Source organism: Armigeres subalbatus, chromosome 3 (assembly GCF_024139115.2).
Source record: "Armigeres subalbatus isolate Guangzhou_Male chromosome 3, GZ_Asu_2, whole genome shotgun sequence".
Classification (NCBI taxonomy): domain Eukaryota; kingdom Metazoa; phylum Arthropoda; class Insecta; order Diptera; family Culicidae; genus Armigeres; species Armigeres subalbatus.
This window is the reverse complement of record NC_085141.1, coordinates 336,225,815-336,240,484: the sequence shown is the minus strand read 5'-3', so window position 1 is coordinate 336,240,484 and position 14,670 is coordinate 336,225,815. Positions and strand designations below refer to the sequence as shown.

Here is a 14,670-nt window from a genome sequence, read left to right as displayed (position 1 = left end):
TTTTGCCAGTCCGTATCCCCCAGCCCGCAATTAAGCAATACGTTGGATTACCAGGTGCGACGCCTCGGTGTCGATGAAGATGTGCATGAAGCAGACGCCGGTTAGTTGAAGTTGCTCTTAGCCTTAGGTATAGATTGAGTAAAATAATGTTTGTTATACACTGAAAATAATCGAAACGTTCGATTAAAGAATTCTTACACATGGATTTAAATGTAGGTCCACTGTTTGATTCAAAAAGTATATCTTTCCAGATTTAACTGCTCTACCCTTTGAGTTCAAGAGTTAAAACACTTTAGAACTCAATTATCAGTCACTCACCAACATCAAGTGTGATGTTTGTTTCATTAAAGTGGAATACACATGGTCTCGCCCTACTAGTCAGAAACAGTGACTTCAAAGTGTAAAACACTTTCGATTCAATCGTTTTGGATTTGGCAATAAAGAGAATTCTGTTGTTTTGCTGGCAAAGGCATCAAAGTAAAACCTATGCAATCGAAAGTGCTTTACACTTTGTTGTAGCGGAATATGAGGATGCCACTACTTCCTATCTGTGTAACAATAAGTTGCACCTTCAATCAAATTTCTAATGAATTTCTGTCTCTCACCTTTACGACAATCGTCGTCTTTGAAAACCATTCCCGCCAATTGTTATCTTGCTCTACTTTCTGTGTATAAAAGAAGAAACAATATAGATGTAGTTCAGTTGAATTTGTAAAACCACACCTGTTACGCGTCATTATTTCTCTCCGATCACAGCCCCGTAGTTCGCCGGCGTTTTTTCAGATTTTCACGGAAACACACTTTATTAAAGCATGTTCCATTTAAAAAAAAAATGCAAGTTGTGGCGGTTAGAATTTGAAGAGGGATCCACGCTCTCAATGAAAAATCAATCAAGATGTTTTCAGAAGGTAAGTAAAATTGATAGAAACTTATAAATTATTGTGCATATTTGTTCATATATGATGCTTATGATTATTATTATTTCGACAGGAAAATCCCTATTGTAAGGGAGCAGAAGAACATGGCTGGTGTAAGGTAAATATGATTCACTTTAAATATTACTAATCAAGATGAAAACTAGAATGGATGACTATCAATGGTGGATTTTTCTCGCAACCCGTACGTTAAACCCTCGGTTAAAACTAATTTCACTAGTAGTACGCTATAGTATTATTAGCCCCTAATAAGATTGGCGCACCATAGGCGAAGTTAGATTTAACGTACGGAAAAATTCAATCTCAATAGTCCCCTATTTTGGTTTTCATTTTGATTAGTGATACAATTATTATATAAATCATACATTTCTTTACAGTACGCTGCCAACATTATCCGGAACCGAACGAATAATAATCGAAAACAACGGCCCTAGAAAATGATGAAAATGTTTGATGCCAGCATATATTAAATAATCAAAATAAAACTATAATTATTCTACCAAAAACGGGTTTTTGTATTATTCTCGAAAATAATAAGAATAAAATTATTAAAAACATTGGATTTGAACAGCGAAAACATTCATTTTCAAAGCTTTTTCTGTTTCAAACAAAGAACAATACTTTTCGAATTCAATACCATAGCATTTAAAATACAATGCGAAAAACTGTTGTTATCAAGTATAATAACACTTGACTTGAAAGTGTTTCGCTGTTGAAACTAATATGTTGCCCGGTGAGTTGCTGAAAGTGTTTCACACTCGAGTCTCACATGTTTGACCAGTAGGACAAATCAAAGGGCGAAACACTTTATAGTCGCGTGTGTATTTTTTTGAGTGTAGATTATTGTATATACCCATCGTGTTTGAATAAAAGAGAGCTGCAGCTGTTGGCAGAAGTATCAGTCAGTAGCCTGCCGTGGAATGGAACTGCCCAACAGGTTATGGGTCCAGGAACGATTCCCGTTCTCCATCTTAGAAAAAAAACTATGGTAAAATGCCCAATAGTGGACCCCCTAGTAGCGGAATATTGTTTTTCCTGTCATAAATAGTAGAAATTTTCAACATAAATGATAAACCTACTTGATATCTAATAACAAGTTCTGTATATCCTCTTCATGATACATACATAAAACACTCAAATACACGACGTTATTGTCGTGATTTGACGCCCAAATTGGTTTACCTTGCCGGTAGCATTGCGCTACTTATCTAATAAGAGGGGTTTCACTACCAGCCAGAAAATCATTGACATCAACTCTTGGCCCTAAAAAGGACCATTTTTTTGCAACTCGTTGAACACCGCGCCGCATCTTGTTAGCCTCCGATCCAAACTGCCGCTCTCCGCATTTGTTCCGCCGAACGAACGAATGGCCCACGACACGATTTAACGTGTTGAAACACGGGATTCCTTCCGTGTTTGCGTCCTGCTGTCCGATCCAGGCTGCTGCAGCTCCAATGCGATGCGTCGACTATCGCGTCCGTGTGAAGAATGAGTTAACCAGTGTAATGCACCTTCTTTTATTGACGAGGCAGCATACACTGAAAAAAAATCTGTAGTAACCACAACTACTCAGTTGCGTTCAAATCTACCATGGGCGTGTATGACAACATAATGGTAAAATAAACTATAAGTGTTTTTATAACACCTGATTCATAGTAGTGTGAACTGCACACGTGATGTGAGATCCATAGTAAAACTAACCATCAATTGCAGTAGACACAGTCAGTTCTGCCGAACAGCCAGCCAAAGAAAAATTGCAAACCTAAAAAACCTAAATTAGATGGTACGATCACTCTTAATAAGGGATTTGAAACAAATCAAGTAATTCAACATTTATCGATTCAAATTTGGTAAGTTTCTACCTATTATGCATTGACCAACATAGATTAATTTCTTGTTTAAATTCCATACATAGGTAACTTATCGACGAATGCAGCAACACCGAATTAAACTTGGAATTAAATCAAGTTTATCGAGTACATAATATTATGTGCGAGATTATGTGTAAGAACGAAATCCTTCATTTGTGTGACGAAACGACGATGAGAGAAACAATGTTGGTAAGTTTCTTCAACTAACAATTCCATTTCAAGCTCCAACAATAATGACTATCAGTTCAATTGATTCCAGAAAAAAGTATACGCAGAATATCAACCGAAAATATTATCATGGAAGTCCACTCCTCCGTGTCAATGGAAAAGATGCAGTCAATGGAAAAGATGCAATGAAAAAGGTCCAGTTTCAGCCGAAGTTCCTGCTGATTGTCCACTGGCGTTCAAATAATCCATCTCCCAGTTCCTGAATTCGCACGAGACGGCACAAGATTAGTTTAGTGTTATCAAAGTGTTATCAAAATTATGTTTTCTTCCTTTCGCATAATTAAAATCGGAAATTATCAAACATTATTAAACAAACGCATAGTATTTTCTCACCATATTATAGTAAAATGAACCCTCAATCCGTGGTGAATTCCGCTTTGTGTATGTGCTTATTTTATAGTGTACCTGACGTAAGCATAGTAAAACCTACTGTATTCTAAACCAGTAAACAACATAGTAAAATCCACTGCTTATCTGGTCGATTCAAATACATTTCGTGTTCTACCGAAATCAATTGGTAGAATGTTTTTACCATTACCCTTGATATAGTAGGCGTTACCATGTCGCTTTTCTCAGTGTACGCTCCGACCAATAAGAACGATCGGAGGGGAAAAACATTTTTTTTCTAGGGATGCCATAATTCTGACTTGCAATAAGGGATGTTTAATTTTTTTTCGACGTTGCTTTCAACAATTTTAATTTAATAATTTTAATAACAATTTGTTTATTTTTCTAAACGTTTCATCTATATACTACAGTTATTCGTTTAAATTATCATTTTAAAGTCTGACTGAATTCGCCCTATAGTAGACCCCCTGGGGGTCCATAATAGGAAATTGCTTCCCTATAGTCGACACTTCATTTGATTTTTATGTTTCGTTTCGGGACGTTCTTCTTTCCTATTATGGACCCCCAAAATATTCCTATAATGGACACTCGTGTTTATTTTTTGTAGAAATGTAAAAAAGCATCCAATTTTACTGTCCATACTATTTCCAATGCATGTAATCAAATCATAGGACTGTAAGGTAGGTTCCCCCGATGGAATTTCATAGCAAAAAGTTTACATTGTGCTGTAATAATGCAAAAATGGCTGGAGGGTCCACTATTGGTTGGGGGTCCACTATTGGGCACTTTAACCTACCATCTACAAAATGGTGTGATTTTTGCTTGTTTAAAACGAGTTATTTTATAAATATGAGCATATTGGTAAGCACTTCATCTAGGGGTCCAAAATCGAACATTTCAAAACAAAATATTTAGATTAGTCAAATCGACGTTCGAATATTTTGTTTACAAAAGTAGATAAGTCGTTTTGAAAATTTTGTCTCGATTTGCACTTCATACTGTGATTTAGACCTCGGTTCCGACCAACGGACGACAGTAATAATCTTTTTTTCTTCAAAGATGAACCGGTCAAGGGCCGAAAACCTCTTTAAAAGATATTTAAATAATAATAAATAAAATTTATTTGTTATTATTTAATCATCTTTTTCTCTAATTTTTGCCTGGTTGGTTTCCATTGTGCAATCTAGTACATTTTCGAGAACATTCTTTTTCATAACTGTCCGCTCCCTCGTGGTCATTGGCAGCTAAACGATAATTTTCACCCACACGGGTCTCACGCACACTGTTGCACTCAACTGTCAAGCGCGGGGGTGTTTTCATGTTTTTCTGTCCGCTTTTACGTTTGTGTGCAGAATAACAGCAGAGCTCGCACGAGAAAGACCCGTTTTCGGTTCGTTGCTCATCCATCAGAAAAAACGAGTTTGAGGTTGTGTTCCTTCTCTTTGCGGTGTTAAAAAAAATCTGTGCAGAAAAATGGCCCTTCACGTCCCGAAAGCACCTGGATTTGCTTCCATGTTAAAGGAAGGCGCTCGCGTAAGTAGAAATTGCTGGGTCCAAGTGGATTCGAGTCAAAATTGGCTATTTTTTTCCGGAAGGATGGCGATGACTCACGTGAGTTTTTTTTTCCGTAGGCTTATTCCGGCCTGGAGGAAGCAGTATACCGAAACATCAACGCCTGTAAGGAGTTTGCCAGTTCGGTGCGCTCGGCCTATGGCCCAAATGGAATGAACAAAATGATCATCAATCACATCGAGAAGCAGTTCGTCACTTCCGATGCGGGCACAATCATGAGAGAGCTGGATGTCGAACATCCGGCGGCCAAACTGATGATCCAGGCCAGCCAGATGCAGGAAGCCGAAGTGGGAGATGGAACAAACTTCGTGGTGGTGTTTTGCGGGGCATTGCTAGAGGCCGCCGAAGAGCTGCTCCGATTAGGAGTGACAACCAGCGATATTACTGAAGGGTATGAAAAGGCCCTGGATCTGGCTTTGGAAGCTCTGCCAAGTCTGGTTTGCCACGAAGTAAAGGATTATCGGAATCAAGAGCAGGTCAAGGAAGCATTGAAGGCTTCGATTATGTCCAAACAGTTGGGTAACGAGGACTTCATTTCAGAATTGATTACAAAGGCATGTGTTTCGATTCTGCCGGAAAAGACCACCTTCAATGTGGACAACATAAGAGTGTGCAAGATTTTGGGTAGTGGATTGCACACGTCCGAGGTGGTTCATGGAATGGTGTTCAAGCGGTTCGTGGAAGGCGAGATCACTTCGGCCAAGAATGCGAAAATCGCCATGTTTTCCTGTCCGGTGGATATTATTCAGACGGAAACGAAGGGAACCGTTCTGATCAAGAGTGCTGATGAGCTGAAGAACTTCAGCCAGGGAGAGGAAAATCTCTTGGAATCGCAAATTAAGGCTATTGCGGATACCGGGGCCAAGGTCATCGTTGCCGGAGGAAAGTTCGGCGACATGGCTCTGCACTACATGAACAAATATAACTTGATGGCGGTGCGTTTGAATTCCAAGTTCGATCTGCGTCGATTGAGCAAGGCCGTTAATGGAACTGTTCTACCTCGTTTGACTGCACCAAGCTCCGAAGAACTGGGCTATTGTGACAATGTGTTCGTAAATGAACTTGGAGATACATCAGTGTGCATTTTCCGCTCGGAAGGATCGGATAGCAGAATTGCTACCATTGTCATTCGTGGCTCCACAGACAACTACATGGACGATATCGAGCGTGCCATTGACGATGGAGTCAACACTTTCAAGGGTCTTTCACGCGATGGTCGGTTCCTGCCAGGAGCTGGAGCTGTAGAAATCGAACTAGCACGTTTGTCGCTTGAATATGCCGATACTTTGCCCGGATTGGATCAGTACGCGGTTGGAAAGTTTGCAGTTGCGCTGGAAGCGTTCCCCAAGGCATTGGCGGAGAACAGTGGAATCAATGCCACCGAGATTGTCAACAAACTCTATCTGGCCCACAAGGAGGGCAAGAAGAACGAAGGATTCGACATTGATGCAGAACAACCGTCGACGATTGATGTGACCAGCACCAAAATATACGATCTGTTCCAGACTAAGTATTGGGGACTGAAGTACGCCGTCGGTGCTGCGTGTACGATTCTGAAGGTCGATCAAATCATCATGGCGAAACGGGCCGGTGGACCGAAGCCTAGGGCCGGAGCGGCCAACAGTGATGATGAATCGTAAGAAGTGCTTTCCTTCGTCTGCGTATTATTCTCTTTTACCTATAATATTTTTATCTACTAAATTAACTGCTTTAATGATTCGTGTTATCAAGGAGCGCCAGTGGGCGATTAACGACAGCCACATCTAATCGTATGCTTGCACATCATCCAACAGTTCTCACCTAAAACTCACAATTACTTGAAAAAAAGGTTCTTATGCCTCTCGGGCAGGAATCAAAACCATTTATAAGTACATTAAATGTATTTCGTTCCAGGAGGATGAAACCATCACCGGTTTATGTTGTGCGATGTATCCGAAAGGCCTCGTTTGTTCCGAGTTTCACTGTTTATATTTTCGTTCAATGCCGGTATTTTTGATGGTCTGAATGTCCGAATGTTTTGCATTTATCGTTTTGGATTTGATTTAGATTCTATTTCGATTGGATTTGTTGAATTGACTTTGAATAGTTCGATATTGGATATGTGTTTGGCTGCAATTAATTATGATTTGGTTTAAATCGTGTTTCTTGAGAAGTGGTTTAGAAAGTGAGCAGTTCCATGTTACATCGATCGATCCATCGTGTAATTCGGATCGCCCCATAGGTCGTCACCGACGAAGTCAAACGTCGGGAGAAGGTCATGGAAACGGCGGGGGCAAGTGTCCCCACTAAAAAGGGTGCAGAAGTTTGCATAGAGGAAGGCTTTCTATGGCGGGAGCTCGTGAATTCCAAAACAAGCTAAACGAGCGGGAAAGGAAGCCGCAAAGAAACGGCTGCGAGAGAGAGAGGAGCTCACCTTCCAATGGTCGTAGTCGAAGGGACAGAGGGTCAAAGCCAAGGGCAAAAGCTTCGCCGATGTACTGAGGGCAATGAGAAGCGTTGAAAAACTCGCTGGTATAGGTGAGGACGTCAGCTGCATCCGCAGAATACAGAAGGGTGAGATGATTTTCGTCCTAAAGTGGGGTGCTGCGCATAAGAGTGCTCCGTATAAAAAGTTGGGGTGCATATTAAGGGCCTATACCCATTAAGTAGTCAAGTGTCGAGGGCCTTGATGAAATAACCAAAGCCGGAGACCTGGTGGCTGCACTGAGAGATCATTGTGGCGTAGAAATCCAGGAGATCGTGATTCGGTTAAAGAAGTGTTGAGCGAAAACGCAGGTTGCCACATTCCAAGTAGACTATGCCGGAGGTGTTCAGCTAAAGAACACAAGGCTCACACCTGCCAGGCTGCACCGAAGTGTTTGATCTGCGCTCCAGGCGTAGACAACAAACACCCATCCGGTGGGCTGGCCTGTCCGGCTTCCAGACGGGTTCGGAAATTCAGGTAACTCTCAACCACTGCGAGGCAGCGCAATCGTAGCTATAACGGTCTGTATATAAGAACAAGACTGATGTTGCTCTGCTATCGGACCCGTATTGTATCCCTATGGAACGGTGTTTTCTTTTGTAGCTGCTACTGTCCTTCTAGATGGAATACAGAGAACAGTACACTAGGCTAGGGTATTAGTATGTGGTATTAGTTAGTCTTGCAGGCGCACTAACTGGTCTGAAACCATTAGTAGTAGAACGTGATTTTAATGCGTGGGTAGTGGACTGGGACCGTTTCACTAACGCCAGTGATAATATCAGAACCGCAAGGCGGGTCAATACAGTTTACTTAGGATGGCGTACTTCGCAGTTTAACCCGAAACTGAGAGGAATCATTACGGTGGGAAAATCAGACTCTTGACCTAAGCGGCGACGAGTTATCCGATGTCCTGACACGAGCTTGTGACGTAACAATGCCAAGGTGGACTAAGCCAACCGGTTTATTAGTAGACGAACACGATGGCTGATCTTCGCAGCTCCTGTCTTAAAACTAAAAGAAGATTGCGACGTGGCGGACAGGATCGAAAGAAGCCAGGTGATCAAGACAGCCAGCAGAGCTCTAAACTACGTAGATCAAACGTAGTAAGTAAGAGAGCTTGCTTTGAATACCTAGGGATACCTTCGGCTTATAGACCAATCTGCTTGCTCGACTCAACTGGTAAGTTGTTGGAGAGGGTGATTCTGAATAGGTGTTACCCAACCGAGCAATGACGTCCGGATACGTGCTGGTGATGTTCTCTCTCAACAACCATTATCCATTCGTGACAACCTTTATCTGGTATCTTTTGTTGCCATCGTCAGTTTCTGATGAGTTACCATCGTGGAACACAACATAGCCAAGCAGCTCGGAAGCCAGGGGTCTTGGCGACGTCGAGTACTGAAAACGAGAAAAAAAGTTTAGTAGGGCAGCCCTACTAGGGCTAGTGTGGAGCGATAAAAGATATTTTTTTAAAACGATTCATGTTTGGTTATTTTTCGAAAAAAAAACATCATCCCCGGCGAATACCAAGCAGGTTTTCGTGAGAGCCGATCAACGACGCATCAAATGTTTACCCTGAGACAAATCCTTGATAAAGATAAATTTCGGGAGTACAACTTGCAGACACATCATCTGTTTATTGATTTCAAGGTGGCGTACGATTCAGTGAAACGGAATGAATTGTGGCAAATTATGGTTGAACATGGTTTTCCGGCGAAACTGATACGGTTGATTCGTATAACGTTGGACGGATCGAAATCAAGTGTAAGGGCTGTGGATGATATCAACGTCATTTGTCTCCTTAGATGGATTAAAGCAGGGTGATGCACTCTCGAATCTACTGTTCAATATAGCGCTCGAGGGAGCGATTAGGAGAGCTGGTGTACAAAGAAGCGGTACCATTATCACAAGATCGCATATGCTCCTGGGATTTGCGGACGATATCGATATCATCGGGATTGATCGCCGTGCCGTGGAAGAGGCTTTTGTGCCTTTTAAGAGAGAGATAGTGAGGATTGGACTCACGATCAATGCCAGCAAAACGTAGTGCATGGTCGCTGGCAATCAACGTGGATTCATTAGTGGTGGTGGTAGCGAAATGGTGCTGGAGGGTGAAAAATTTGAAGTGGTAGAAAAATTTGTGTATCTTGGAAGTGATGTGCGATAATGATGTTACCCGCGAGGTGAAAAGGCGTATTGCAGCTATAAAAGGGCTTATTACGGACTTCGTAACCAGCTTAAGTCCCGTAGTCTGCAAACGAAAACAAAACTCGCGCTGTATACTACTTTGATTCTTCTGGTGGCTGGAGACGAGGCAGCCTAGGGCTGAAAAAAATAAAGACACAAAAATAAAGATTATTCTGGTGGCTTTATAAGGCGATGAAACATGGACATTAAAGGAGGCTGATAGGAGAGCTTTCGGAGTGTTTGAGCGTAAGGTGCTGCGGGCAATACTCGGTGGTAAACAGGAGAACGGTATCTGGCGGCGTCGCATGAATCACTAATTGTTTATTTATTTATCATCAGACTAAGGCCGGAAAGGCCTGTGCTGCACATAAAAGACTTCTCCATTCAGCTCGGTTCAAGGCTGCACTTCGCCAACCACGCAGTCTGCGGAGGGTCCGCCAGTCGTCCTCCACCTGATCGATCCACCTTGCCCGCTGTGCACCTCGCCTTCTTGTTCCCGTCGGATCGTTGTCGAGAACCATTTTCACCGGATTACTGTCCGACATTCTGGCTACGTGCCCGGCCCACCGCAGTCTTCCGATTTTCGCAGTGTGAACGATGGATGGTTCTCCCAACAGCTGATGCAACTCGTGGTTCATTCGCCTCCTCCACGTACCGTCCGCCATCTGCATCCCACCATAGATGGTACACAACACTTTCCTTTCGAAAACTCCCAGTGCGCGTTGGTCCTCCACGAGCATCGTCCAGGTCTCGTGTCCGTAGAGAACTACCGGTCTTATAAGCGTTTTGTAGATAGTCAGTTTGGCACGGCGGCGAACTCTATTCGATCGGAGCGTCTTGCGGAGTCCAAAGTACGTACGATTTCCAGCCACTATGCGTCTCCGAATTTCTCTGCTGGTATCGTTATCGGCGGTCACCAGTGAGCCCAAGTACACGAATTCTTCAACCACCTCGATTACGTCACCACCGATAGAAACTCGTGGTGGGTGGCTCACATTGACCTCTCTTGAGCCTCTTCCTATCATGTACTTCGTCTTCGACGTGTTGATGACTAGTCCAATCCGTTTAGCTTCGCTTTCCATCCTCTCAAAGTTACGTGCCATGATATCAATGTCGTCGGCGAAGCCAAATAACTGGACGGACTTCGTGAAAATCGTACCACTCGTGTCAATCCCTGCCCTTCGTATTACTCCCTCCAAAGCGATGTTGAATAGCAGACACGAAATACCATCACCTTGCCGTAACCCTCTACGGGTTTCGAAGGGACTCGAGAATGCCCCTTGTTATGCCTACAAATGAAACACGCGGGTACCGAAGAACGTAACTTTATTAATGCTCTCCCATTCCGTTACCGTGTTGCCAAATACATTCAAAGTTAGTCAATCACAACATATCTCTCTTTCTATATTGAAGTTACAAACATTTGTTCAAAGACGAATATGGAAGTCCAAACGAATATTCTCTTAGCTATGGATAAAAGTCCTCCAGATGTTTAGGACGTCGTATTTCTCTGCGAGGCCTCTGGAGGGTTTCTGATCCCTTGGGTGGAATCCAAGCGCTCATCGGATTAGCAGCATAATCACTATTCTCCCCTATTACTTGATGTTCTGCATCTGATGGACGAACCAATGATTTAACGTGGGAAGTATTACGTCTGTAGACCTGCCCATTTCCTGTTTCTACTGTAAGGTTATTTCCGCAGCGTTGAATCACTTTAGCTGCAGTTGGTAAAAAATTCGATGACAACTTATTTTGTGGTGTCATATTTTTCAGTAGCACTTCATCTCCTATGTCAATTGTCGATTCTCTAGCTCCAACCTTCTTGTCCCTGTACTCCTTGGCGTTGTGCTTTATAATGCTATCGCGATCGCGCATTTCTTCGTCATCGCACAATTCCAGTTGCAGATGTGGGATCAAATCTCGGAATCTACGACCGAACATAAGTTGTGCAGGCGGAACCCCTGTTACCGAGTGTGGAGTGACCGAATACATATAGAGGTACTCTTGCAATGCCTCTTTCCAGTTTGTCCCTTGCTGTCTTGCAATCTTCAATACCTTGAGGATTGATCGATTTTGACGCTCGACCTCTCCATTTGCACTAGGGTAGTATGGTGTAGTATGGGTTAGTTTTATTCCCTTATCTACACAGTAGTCCTTGAGTTCCTGGCTTGAGAAATTTCTTGCATTGTCGAAAGTCAAAACGCAAGGTAAACCCATTCGAGTGAAGCTTTCCTTCAAGAACCTGATGACTTCCCCTGTTGTTGTCTGCTTCATTGGTTCGGCTAATACGAAACGACTATACAGGTCAATAAGGACAAAAATATAACAGCCGTCTGGGAGTGGACCCAAAAAGTCACCCGAAAGATGAATCCACGATGCACTCGGTAAATCTCTAATGCGCAACGGCTCCGGTTTTTCAAACGGGGCTACCAGTTGACAGTTGAAACATTCCTTGCACGTTTTTTCAACAGCGACATCCATACCCGGCCACCAAACCGCTACTCTCATTCTCCTTTTCATTTTTTCGCGTCCGGGGTGTCCGATATGAGCTAGAGTCAAGACGACCGCTCGAAGATTTTGTGGAACGACGATTCTATTTTTACGTAATAAAATATCGTTTATGAAGCACAGTTCGCTTTTAAATGGTGCGTATTGCCTAATATCATCCCACTTTCCGCTGTGCAAAGCAGATTTTACTTTTTGCAGTTCATCATCGTTCTGGGAACTTTGGATGATATCGTTCATCGTTATTGCGGCTGGTTTATTTACTTCCACAATTGCAAACAGGTCTGCCTCTGAGCTTCTGTCAAAAGATTTATCACCGAGGACTTCGGAAAGTCGTGACAGAGGATCAGCTATATTTATCTTTCCAGGTACGAAGTCGATCTTGTAGCGATATGCTTGCATTTTTAGAACCCACCGTTCCTGTCGCTGATTTGGAATAGATGTTTGGCTGAAGATAGCGACTAATGGTTTATGATCAGTCTTTATGGTAAAATCTAGTCCAGTAAGGTACATTCGAAAACGCTCCGTTGCCCACGCAATCGCCAATGCTTCTTTGTCCAATGTTGAGTACTTCTTCTCCGTCTTAGTCAAACTTTTGCTGGCGTAGCTTATAACTCTCGGTTCGCCTTGTGTGTACTGTAACAAAACTGCTCCTAGACCGTTAGCACTTGCATCCGTGATCAAAGTAGTCGGATTTTTTGGACTGAAATAACCCAAATGTTCCGGTTTAACCAAAGCAGATTTGATTACTTCAAACGCACGTTTCCCTTCCTTCGTCCAGTTAAATGGTACACCTTTTATTGTCATCTGTCGCAATGGTGCGGATAGGCTGGATAAGCTCGGAATGAACTTACCAACGTAGTTCACCAATCCGAGAAAACTCCGCATTTCGGTAGCATTTAGTGGTCTTCGAAAAGCCTGGATGGCGCTGACTTTATCGTTCATCGGAGAAATACCACGGGCTGATAGGGTGTGACCCATAAAGTCAACGGCGGTCTTCCCGATCTCACTTTTGACCATGTTTACGGTTAATCCAAATTCCTCTAGTCGGCACAGAACGGCTTGAACTCGTCGATCATGCTCTTCTTGCGTTTTTGCGTATACCAGAATGTCGTCGATAAACACCTTTGTTCCTTTCAGTCCCCTCAGAATCCTTTCGATCTCCCTTTGGAAAATTTCTGCCGCACAATTCATGCCGAACATGAGCCGTTTGTATCGATAATAAGCATTCGGCGTGACAAACGTGGTGATCTCCCTTGATGATGGTGCCAGCTCGATCTGGTGGAAGGCCTTTACAAGATCTATCTTACTGAAAAACTTGCAGCCGTCCAGGTGCGGCATAATTTCATCAAAGGTAGGTAACGGATGTCGATCCGGAATAATGGCCTCATTCGCACGCCTCATGTCGACACACAGACGTACACTTCTGCCACTATCCTTTGGTGTCACCACCAAAGGGGAGGCCCAGGTAACTTTTAGTGGTGCTGGCTCAATGATGTCCTGTTTGAGTAAATCTTGCAACTTTGATTCCACGAGCTCTTGTAACGGTATCGGAAGGCGTCGAGCAGGCTGCTGAACTGGAACTACTTTTTGGTCGATGTTCACCCCTACCTGTAAATTTTTCACTTTTCCCACTTTTTCTTCTTTTGAAGTTACGTTGAAAACCTCTCCTTCAATCTTCAAAATATCGAGCTCCAACGATGTTTGTTTACAAAGGAGGTTGGCCCCTCTCTCACTATCGACGACATACACTTCGTGGTGAACTGTTTTCGAGCGGGTGCTGATGTCCGTCTTGATGATTTTATGCACCTTTAGTTTACCATTTCCGTAGACGCGCAGAAATTTTGGACCTTCGTGATTGCAGCTAATCTTACATCCTTCGCGCTTCAATTTACGCCAGGTTTCGCGACTGACGACGTTCACATGGGCTCCTGAATCAACGATCCAATTCTGTTTGACTCCGCCGACGTAACATGTTACCATTTCGTGCTTCGTATCTGTTGCGTAAATTTGTTGCACATCACTATCGCTGTCACTTCTTCTTGCTTCGTCACCGCTGGCATCCGTTTGATCGTCATCACTTCCTGGTTCTCGAACATGCAGCACACGATGTTTTTTCTTCATTGCACTTTGCTTGCTATCTAGCTTCGTCTTACACATTTTCCTAAAGTGGCCAGTAATATTGCACTTATCGCAAACCTTATTTCTAGCTGGACACGCTCTGTCATTGGCAAAATGACCAGTATTGCCACACCGAAAACACACATCTTTCTTTTTAGTATATTTTGCTTGATATACTCGCGGCTCCTCTACGGAAGTTGATAGTTTCTTCATCTCTTCTTTATTTCGTCGTACGGTTTCCAGGATTCGGGCTTCTTCTATAATAGCAGCTACCGTTAGCAGCTTCTTCTTTAGAATTATTCCTCGAAGTTCATCAGAACGGCAGTTGTCAAACACTTGCTCTGTAATTCGCATATCAAGAGCTTCTCCATAATCACAGAGCCGACCTTGTTCTCGCAGTCGCACAACAAATTTTTCCACTGATTCTTCTTCACCTTGT

The 14,670-nt window shown here is 42.9% G+C and overlaps 2 protein-coding genes and 1 long non-coding RNA gene across 4 annotated transcripts; 2 read left to right on the top strand and 1 right to left on the bottom strand.

Moving 5' to 3' along the window:
- Positions 1–1,104: 1,104 nt before the first annotated feature.
- Positions 1,105–3,378, top strand: LOC134221326 (uncharacterized). Of its 2 annotated transcripts, none has more exons than XR_009982323.1 (3): positions 1,105–2,785; positions 2,851–2,995; positions 3,066–3,378. It is a non-coding gene; the product is annotated as an uncharacterized LOC134221326 (long non-coding RNA). The 2 variants fall into 2 exon arrangements; XR_009982324.1 differs by having other exon boundaries at positions 3,051–3,378.
- Positions 3,379–4,724: 1,346 nt separating this feature from the next.
- LOC134225761 (T-complex protein 1 subunit theta) lies at positions 4,725–6,863 on the top strand. The gene is made up of 2 exons (XM_062706114.1): positions 4,725–4,915; positions 5,014–6,863. Exons 1-2 carry the CDS (start codon positions 4,856–4,858, stop codon positions 6,592–6,594), a joined length of 1,641 nt encoding a protein of 546 aa, XP_062562098.1. The 5' UTR covers positions 4,725–4,855; the 3' UTR covers positions 6,595–6,863.
- Positions 6,864–11,072: 4,209 nt separating this feature from the next.
- On the bottom strand, positions 11,073–14,270 carry LOC134222752 (uncharacterized protein K02A2.6-like). Its single transcript, XM_062701912.1, has one exon. It carries the CDS (start codon positions 14,268–14,270, stop codon positions 11,073–11,075), a length of 3,198 nt encoding a protein of 1,065 aa, XP_062557896.1.
- Positions 14,271–14,670: the final 400 nt, after the last annotated feature.